This window comes from Lytechinus pictus, unplaced genomic scaffold (genome assembly GCF_037042905.1).
Source record: "Lytechinus pictus isolate F3 Inbred unplaced genomic scaffold, Lp3.0 scaffold_20, whole genome shotgun sequence".
Lineage (NCBI taxonomy): Eukaryota > Metazoa > Echinodermata > Echinoidea > Temnopleuroida > Toxopneustidae > Lytechinus > Lytechinus pictus.
The window spans coordinates 13,518,291-13,528,944 of NW_026974141.1; the positions used below are offsets into that span (position 1 = coordinate 13,518,291).

General features: G+C 37.3%; 1 protein-coding gene across 1 annotated transcript; it reads right to left on the minus strand.

Annotated features, from left to right (window-relative positions):
- Positions 1-214: 214 nt before the first annotated feature.
- On the minus strand, positions 215-855 carry LOC129282380 (achaete-scute homolog 5-like). The gene has a single exon (XM_054918267.2). The coding sequence runs from the start codon at positions 853-855 to the stop codon at positions 325-327; it is 531 nt and encodes a 176-aa protein (XP_054774242.2). The 3' UTR covers positions 215-324.
- Between the last annotated feature and the right edge of the window lie 9,799 nt (positions 856-10,654).

Here is a 10,654-nt window from a genome sequence, read left to right on the forward strand (position 1 = left end):
TTATCATTTCTCCTTGTATTTGCAGCTTTTCGGAGTCTGATGTACTGGCTTATCTTGTATAACACAATCAATATACAGAAAAAACAATTCATCAAAAATATATTTGATTCGGTCTTTTGCGTATAAATTATAGATACTGAAGAGAACACATTTCCGTTTAACAAGTGTGATACAATGAAACAATCACTGACAATATGAATTCGGAATGTGACATTTGGTTATACGTTTTAGGATTGTGCTTCTTGAACTAGAAAAAAAATGATGAAAAATGTTGATTTAGCGTCATGAAGAACCATTGTTTCATAAAATCCATATAATCGATGTTTATTTCTCATCTCCCTCGCTGCTATGGTAACCACTTTCTTTTTCCTCAGGTTCGCCACAATTATTCTCCTTTTCACCTTCATCATTGTCAACTAGAACACCTTGTAGCTGCTTAATGTAGCGAATAGCCATCCTCAGTGTCTCGACTTTACTCATGCGTTTCTCCGGGTTATCACACGGTAGGTGATCGCGTAAACGCGCATACCCCTCGTTAACATTCCGAACGCGTTCCCGTTCGCGTTCGTTGCGTCTTCGGATGAAGCTCGGCTCGAGATCGTAGAACCCGAACGGGTTCGGGAGCGGGACGTAGCTGTGTCCGTAGTGGCTGATGAAGGAGCTTGCGTAGCGCGGATCCAGGTAGTTTGGTACGGGGAAAGGTACATCGGGGTTTGTTGCCGATGGGTGATGGGGATCGCGGATGGGGTACATGCCGCCCGGGCAGTCGGAGAGAGGTATGCCGAGCTGGACGCAGGTCGGTGTCGAGTACAGGGCTGACTCCGAGTGCGATTCTTCCATCATCATCGACATCATCGAAGGGGATTATCCTAGCCGGCGAGGCCGATGATCACCGAAAATTCTATATCAAAGTGCTTCACTTTATTTCTTAAAGAATGGCCTTATAGGAATGTCTGTACCAGCGACGTCGGATGGAGAATTCGATCCTTTGTGAAAAATCTGAAAAAAAAGGAAAAAAAAGAGGGATGATGAATAGATAATAGAAAGATTCCAAATAGATAGCAATCTTGTTCATAATGCCAATTTGTGATGATGATGTTCACTGAAGAAAATTTGTTTCATTTATTCAAAGGATCGTTCTGCCTTATTGACAGGTTTGACATCAAATAAAAAAAAAGTTTCTCCATATCAGTTTTCATTGATACCATTTATTCATTTGCAAAAATATCAAACATTATAATAGACTATAGAGCGAAATACATTAATAAACATATATTTGTTAAAGTGTAAAAAGCGATACCTGAAACCATCGACCCCCCTCATTTAGTGTAATCGCACCACGGATCATTTTGTTTTCATATTATTTGACAGGTAATAAAAGTTAAATACAACAGTCGATAAATAATGTGCCTACATCGATGATAAAGTGCAATTTATTTATGTTTTTCACCGAATCATATCGAAAATAAAGTAAATCCATTATTCACATACATCACGAGCAAATCCCGTCTCTGTCATAATGCCTCGTTGGCGGGGCAATTTCAGTAAATCCAATTGATGAGGGGATGATGAATATGATATTTTATTACTAATGGAAGCTTTTCATGATGACTCAGAATTGATTTTAATAAAATCAAATCGATTAGTTTCTCCCTCCTGTTTTTCAAATTGTCCTCCCCATCATAGCCGTTCAGCTCTATTCGAAGAACTAAATTGAGAGGAATCTCATTTCCACTGACACTGACACAGAAGTTGGTCTTGAGAATAACGATATAACAAAAGAGATTACACCTTCCACTTCCCACATCTGGTTTTATATTCCGCTTTCTTTTTTTATTGGGCGGGGTGTGTGTGTGTGGGGGGGGGGGGGGGTGGACGACTCGTAATTTATCATGTCGGGGCTGCTCGGATTTTGAATGAAAATATTTGCTCATCTTAAAATATAACTTTGCGTTTTAATCTTTTACCACTATAATTAACACTATGAAGTCATAAAAGTCATAATGGTCTTGAAGTAAGATTGGGCATTACACACGATTACATTGTCTTGTAACCGACTGCACATTTTTTAAAGAAATGGATTCAAATCTTATTTTTCATTTTATTTCCAGCAGAAAAGAATATATAGATAAAGAATCTTTCAATTCTTTGCTTAACTGTCAAGGTAGGGAGTTTAAGTATAATTCTTTTATATAAAAATGTCAAAAAAATTATGTAAACAATATAGGAAACCTTAACCCCCCCCTGCAACAGGAGCCAAAAGAATCAAGGAAAAGGAACGTGGAGGGGGCAAGACTAGATAACGAATAATAATAAAAAGTGAATCATATACATTTAAAAGAGATCATGCACCTATATTTCTAAGATGTTCTTACTGTTTTTTCACAATCCCAACATTCAACAAGAATCAAAACAATGTAAATTAATATTGCATATTATATTTAAGCTCTAATCCCTTTAAACGTGTTAAATACCATAGAATCACTGATCTTCAGAATCTTTTTATAAAATTATTAAAATAGGCATCTGAACTATTGAATCGAATTAATAATTGAGAAGCGGCAAAAAAAAACGAGTTGGTAAATTCAAATCTTTATATTGGCCAATTATCGTCTTTTTCTAATGTGTGCATCCTTCAAATCTTATGAATTTTACCTGTTTTTAATTTCCTTTAAATCTTTGTTTTCTATTTTGTGTCAGTTCAGTAAATGAATTGCCCATTTACGAATTATGCCCCCAATGTTTGATTCTAAATAAAAAAAAGTTCTTATTAAAACTCCAACAGGTGGTTATGACAAAGACCTTCTACCCGGCTAACGTTACTAAAAAAATACTTATTGCGAAAAAGGGTTATGTTTTTAAAAAGTCCGGATGATGTTTCATAAAATTAGACACATACAAAGGCTAACAGTGTTTTTTTTCCAAAAAATATATGTGTAAATGAAAATTTTAAAGCATTTTCATGTCTGTTCTCGTGGTTTGGGACAATGTTTCAATATCGAGGAACGTGTATGAGCTATCATACAACCATACATGGGTGTGTGTACGATAGCTCATATACACCCTTTCTTATGGTATTATAATTATAGTAAACGTACCTTTTCTTTTTGTATTTTCTTATATGAAAACTTGATTATGTCAATTTCCATGTATATTTTATAGAAGGTATATTGAATGATACAAATATGATATAACTGTATCGGACCACTGGTCAATCCAGCCCATGTTTCATGCAAACGTCCATTGGGAAGCAATGCAAATCGCTTCGTAATAATGTGTTTTTAGTCGATTTTTCATGAAATATTTCTCCCATTCATCCGTGGACCTCCGATTACACGTAAGGTTAATAATTTTGTGCATATTTCATTAAGTCGAAACCTCCCTATGACTATATTGATTTGATTATCCTTTCATGACCCTAGGATGAAAGAGAAAGAATGAAGATGAAAATGTTCCTCGGTTTTTGAAAACTCATCGATTTTTTATTGTTGTAATTTCTCTCTACATCGGCTTATTTCTCGCATGACATTGAACATGTTGAAGGAAATCAGGCACACCACTATTCAATAAAACTGAATCAAATTTAAATAGATTCCTATTCACTTTATGTCTATTACCATCCACTATCAAACTACTGAAAGAAATCACACATTATCAATGACTATAATTATGTTTTGAGAATGAATTAGTTATTGGTACAGAAATAATAGCACCGTGTGTCTATATCTTTGTTATGCTATTGAGAAGTAACATGAATCAGTTAATTTAATATGCATTCAGGCCGATTCAGCAGTTGAAATGATATATAATTTTCTTTTGCCCGATCAAAACTTTTTATATCACTTGTAGAATTGATAACATTGGACAGCCTCCCCCTGTCCAAAGCCGACCCACCACCAACGAAGGGTTTACTATCGGGGAGCTACGGCCTAGGGCACCATCAACGGGTGGCTTCCGTTCCCTAAGGAGCTCGGCTGCTTTCGAAACACCGCCGCTTCATTCCAAATGCCCACTTCTGTACACATATTTTTAATTCAGAGGAATATTTAGCTGAGAATGGTTTAACTCAGGAGCAATAATTTGACAGAGGAGATGCAAAACACTCAAATATTGGCTTAGGACTATACTAAGAGAAAACACATGTTATTGGGACTATACTGTTGTGACGATAATTTTCTTTCTGTTCTGCATGGTAAAAATGTATCAACAGATAATTGTGTGATAAGTGAAATCAGAGCAATATTTCATCCGATGAAGGCTAAATGGATATCAAGCATAAAACTCGCAGATAGAGAGGGGTAAGATTCATGGTTTTAACTATGGTAATGGTTTTTCAAGGGCCGCGGGGCAATATTTTTCAATAAACGAGTACTAAAAACGTAAAAATTACCATCATGATTGTTTATCTTTTTTGCATGGTCAGCCCCCACTTTCGATTCAGCCCCTCCCCGACTTCAAGACCTCACTGACTTACATTTTTGATGATGGGATCTGTGAGTCAAATTATTGTTTATCATGAATAATTCGGTGATCTTTTTAGTTTTAACAAGTTTCGTTTGATTTATGAATCATTCGTTTTTCTATAAAAAAGAGAGATTTGAGTAGATTTCTAATTCTGCTAAGATACGTACAGAAACAGTGTAAAATCTTTACCCGATATTCGGCAAAAAAGGGAAATACGCGTGATGTCAAATAAAATATTCTTCCGTATAACTGCAAAAAATATTGGGTGAAATTTTAACCAGCACGAGGGTAATTATGCGTCCAACTAAGTTTGGGCAGTACTTTACCCAATGCGGGAAGCACATTGTCGAGTAAGGTTAAACAAATAAGCAGCATTTACTTTAGAGTGGGCAACATTTTCATCACACTGGATAAATAAAAATGCCCAAAAGAAATGTCAAACGATGGTTGGACACATAATTACCCTCATGGATCATTTTTTACCCAATGTTTTTTAGAGTGTATATCAAGAAAAAAAAAATCCCTGACAATAAAAAAAAAACGCAGCATCACACAGTATATAATGGAGAGTATTTTGTATCACGTTAATACAACAAATATTAATGTTCCCATTTTGGTTCCATGACATTAGCTCCGGCGACAATTGCTCTGCTGTGAATTCCACAAGCTAACAGAATGACCAACTTCGACCCTTGTTTTAACACTATACCCTACACTGTTAGAAAATGTATCCTTAAAGTAAAAGAAGTTCCTTCAGCAGAGTCTCGAGAACACCTGTAATCTTTACAGATTGCGTAAAATTACAGGAAATCGGTATTTGGAGCATGTAACCTTACACATTTTCTTAAATAAAACACTCTTTTCCTCTTTTTAAACAGACCTGTTCTGTTAAATTTCAGAAAATTTCCTGTTCTATGAATTTACAGAATGATTCCGCAAATTTTTTTTTTCTGTAAAATCAGGGTGTTTTTTTAACAGTGTTTCCCAAACCTAGCCCTAAACCTAACATAGAATCCTATTGCAACCCTAAATCTTAGACGAAAAAATGCCCAGACCAACTGTCGTAGGAGCAACGGTCGTGTCACCTCCATGGTTACCAATAGATAGGCCAGGTAAACCTACTTTCCAATGTAACCATGGTAACGGAATAACCGAAGAAGATCAATTTCCTAATTTGATGATAATGACAGATAATGATGGCGAAAACTGAGTCAAAATCACCAGAGACCTTGAACATTTTACTTCTTAAGTTTGAATCTGACAGAAGTAGACATCTTGTTGGTAAAAAAGCAACCTTTTATTTCTCCTGCAAAAGTGACATGCAATGGTGAACGGAAAACCGAAAAAAAAAAAAAAAAAAAAAAAAACTCTAGTATTACATGATGGGACTAGATGGACCTGTGCCCTTCAAAATTGGAAGGGAATAGATAGAAAAAATATTCAAATTTGGAGAGGACACAGTCACACAGAGAAAGGGAAGTTGCGACGGAGATGGATAAAATAAGTGGAGAAAACGCAAAGTGTATCTATTGTAATGTTAATGCTATGACGAGGCAAGAAGGGGATTCTTTTCTGCTGTTTCCGTGTCTTTCGAAAGAACACATTATCATTCCATATAACTGTAATAACGATAAGAATGCTACGTCCCTGAAAAAACACATTCAAGAGAAACGATTTCGAACTCATTTTCGTGCACTCTAAAATAGTGAAATGTTAAATCAACATTTCAGAATTTGGAGGGGTGACCTTCTCCAAAATTTATCCACCTTGCATAAAGCTGAATCCGACAATTCAAGTGTTGGGCCGAACCATTTAAAGTGGTAAATGCAACATTTAGAAAAGTTTGTCAATTCAACCTTTTAAAACGTTGGTTTAACAATTCATTTTTTAGAGTGATAGGAAAATACAAAGTATTTTGTTCGGCGATACTCACCAAAAAGCAGAAGAAATTTCCCGTCCGTATCTTCTAACACTGGACGCCGAAGAGGCCGGGGTGCTCTGCGGTAGGGAGCGCCCTTTCTGGGATAATATCGTCCTCCTAGCTGAAACGCTGTCAGATTGCTCCTTAGAAACAAAAACAACCACACGTAACACCCATTGCCTGATAAATATTCGTTTGGCTGTATTGAAAGAAAGCAGTTTGATAATCAAATTTTTAAATGTTCAGTCAAACTTTGCTGTTAACGGCATCGTATCGTCATCGTAGTCGTTGCCGTCGTCGTCTTCCCATCCGATTTGTGAGCGACGATGTCATTGGAAGATAGATATGACGGAATTTCGATTCGTCAAGGCTGCGGATTTTATGTTCGAACTTTTCCCGTTGTAAACATAGTGGTGCGACCTCCGTGAGATGAAGTTCAAATCGGTGCTAAAATGCTATTTGTCTGTTTCAATGAAAAGGAAGAAATTGCAATATACTAGGTCCAGCGAAATAGATTTTGAAATAGGAGTGACACCCCCAGTATTGTCAGCAATGAAGAATGATCATAAACTGATCATTTTTTTGTGGTGATAAAATTGTGATAAGCGACGTGTCCTTAAAACGAAATTCAGTCCCTGTAATGACTGACAGAGCACAATTCATCATAACGTACGTCACAAAATATTGGCTGTTAAAAAGGGCCAGCTTCTTTACAAAGTACAATTTAAGCCAACCGCCGTGTTATTGGAAGGTTGGTTAAACCCGAATGACTTCCCCGGGCTTTTCGGGATCCCTTTTTATTCGGAGCGGTCCTAGCATACCTCCCCTTGGCTCATTTTCGTTTAGTTTCATCGACCCCTTTTCTCTCTGCTCGCGTGCCGCTTTGGAAGGCATCCTTGTTTCCAATATTGTTTGTATTTAACCATTGGAAAAATAACTCTCCTCCCATGTCCCCAAACTCTTTTTTTTTTAAATCCGCAGACGGCACGCGAACAACTTCATTCCTTTTTTTTATGCAAATGAATGCGCAACGAGCGAATTGGGCATGAATTATAATTTATTGTGTGTCATCTTTCTCCTGCATATCTCCACCGTTTGAGATTATGTGTGTGTGTCGAATAAAGACACCATTAACACGACTTGTTAATTAATCATACGAACGCTGCGCATGCGTCAGCGCCACGCGCCAGAACAATACACCCGTTGCCCGTTCAGTGAACAGTTTAATTGGTCAGTACTCCGAGATTACTCGGTCAATTTGGCGCAAACCCCTTCTTACTTATTTTTCGTGTCGCCATCTTTTTGATATATATAATAAGCGGCCACCGTCCATTTCTGTTCGGTTTATCTAAACGAAGTTTGCACCCCAAAGCCCAAATCAGTCCACTCGCCATCGGGTATGGGCTGCGGCCGGCGGCTCGCCGGGGCTCGCCTTTCCATAGCGCTAGAACTGCAGTCTTCGCTTGCAGGAATTTGACGGGGAGTTTATATTCGATGACAGGTTATCAAATCTCGACCGTGAATGAGGCACGAACTTGAGTTTGTTTATACGACAATGGAACGTTGACTGGATATTGCACGCTGAAGAATGATTGTGTTTCACTGATTTATAAGTTACAAAGCATAAATTATGCTTTTTAGTAGGTCCATGGTGGTATTAATTTTCGTTACTCCTCTGTTATTTACATATAATCATAATATATCACCGGCTTTCTGAAACAAAAGGGTCTCTAGCCTTGACAATCAATCAAAGAATAAATTTCAATGAATATGGAGGCGATGATAAGGGCTGTCTATAGATATTGTAGAATATTAGAATATCAATAAAGATTTATGGCGGTTATATGGGTGTGAAAATGACGAATACAGAGCGGACAGATACACGGACTCTTATTTATGGTAACTCCCGTATAGGAACCCGGCAGGACAGCTTTTTGCGGGTAAACGCCAAGCTGATACATTTTACGTATAAGTCAGACATAGCATGCATAGTGGCTGACCTTATAGACGACATTATATTAATATTACTCTCGGGTCTTCTTATCAAAGTGGAGACCATGGCAGAGCTGGGATTCGAACTCATGCACAACCTTGCGATTGCGAGTCCAATGCTCAAACCACTGGACCACACGACCCGGATCTGGGGACACGGAGGATGACGTATATGGGTTAACAAAGGATTGAATGCTGACAACTGAAAAAAAGTGTACTATGAAAAAAAAAAGGATGAGGGAGAGAGAAAGAGTGATATGAGGTTGGGAGGGATGGAGAGAATGAGTAGACTCTTTATCTCTCCCTCTCTATCTCGAGAAAGTCGTCGTCATCATCATCATCATAATAATCACCATCACAATCATTATCAACAATATCATCGTCTTCATCATCATCATCATCATCTTCATCATCGTCATCATTATCACCATCACCATTATCATCATCATCATCATCATCATCATCATCATCACCACCATCATCATCTTCATCACCATCATCATCATCACCATCATCAATATCACCATCATCATCATCATCATCATCATCACCATCATCATCATCATCATCACCACAACCACCACCATCATTCATCATCATCACCATCACCACCACCACCATGCACCATCATCATCGTTATCATCAGCACCTACCACCACCACCATCATCACATCATCATCATCATCACCATCCTTACCATCAGCATCATCATCATCACCAGGCATCATCACCATCATCATCATCATCAGGCATCATCATCATCACCATCCTTACCATCATCATCATCATCATCATCATCACCATCATCATCATCATCATCATCACCATCCTTACCATCATCATCATCATCATCATCACCATCATCATCATCACCATCCTTACCATCATCATCATCATCTTCTTCTTCATCATCATCATCGTCATCATCATCACCATCATCATCACCATTTTTTTTTTTCGCATTTACTGCTTTAATAACAGCTAAAATGACGGCAGGATAAATTCACCTAATAGGTCTGAGAGAGAAAAGCTTGAATTGACAAGTATCAGTCGAGCTTAACCTGAGCGGTGTCTCACATCTCTTCTCCCCCGACGCTTCGGCGCACTCTATGTGGTAACGTGGGAACCATAACAAATCACAATGATATGCAAACAAAGCTAGATATAGATACCTACTTAGCTAGCCAAATGACAACTTGTTGTAGCGACAATGAACAAATAATTTTTCTTTCTATTTTTGCCTTGCTACAGCCACACTAGCCGACTCCAAACCGACCGATGATGATACGCCGTTCAAAACTTAAAGGGTACTTCGAGCTTAATAATCATATCTGAATAAATAGTAGAGTAAAATTCACCGAGAAAAACCCTGACTATTTCATCAAAATCTGATAACAAAGTTATTGAATCTTAAAGTTTAGCAATATTGTGTGAAAAATAACTCCTTATTAATAAAAATACAATAGGTTGGTTGATGATGTCAAGTTATAAAAGGCGACTTTACCTTTTTTTAAACATTATTACATGAAATCATTTCATAAAATTTTCATACATGTGTGTATGATAATGTCTCCTTTCTAACGAAATAAGTTGCATTAAAGATTATCTTAAATATCAAATCAGTAGACGATTTGTTTTATTATTCATTGACGAAATATGAATAATTACAATTTCGTACAAATCATCAGTTACTCATTGTATATCATGAAGAAATACATAAAAATGTTTCTCCGAACTAATGCAACATTTTTAAAATGGTATAACTTTATTCTTCCCTTTCCGACTTTACCTGATTTTACTTTATCGGTTTAAATCATACTATTTTTAGCCTGGCGTACCTCTTTAATATGCCATTCGAAATTACGTATTAGCTTTCATCGGTCTGGAGCCGGTTTCGTTGGTGTGACTGTAACCGAAACCGATTCCAAAAAAGACCGATGATATGTCATCGGAAATAATGTATTAGCTTTGATCGGTCTGGAGTCGGTTTTGTTAGTGTGTAACTGAAACCGACTTCAAACCGATCGTTGATGTGCCATTGGTAATAATGAATTAGATTTGATCAGTTTGGAGTCGTTTTCGTTGGTGTGATTGTAACCGAAACCGACTTCAAACCGACCGATGATATACTATTGGTAATAATGTAATAGCTTTGATCGGTTTGGAGTCGGTTACTTTGGTGTGACTGTAACATAACCGCTGTGTAAACTGTCATTGAGAAATGTTTAACAGGTAGATTGTTTTCACAATGTTGACTAATTTGTGATATTGCCTTCC

What these genes read in the sequence shown, in the direction of transcription:
- LOC129282380 (XM_054918267.2), bottom strand. Translation starts at nt 855, where the DNA reads ATGATGTCGATGATGATGGAAGAATCGCACTCGGAGTCAGCCCTGTAC.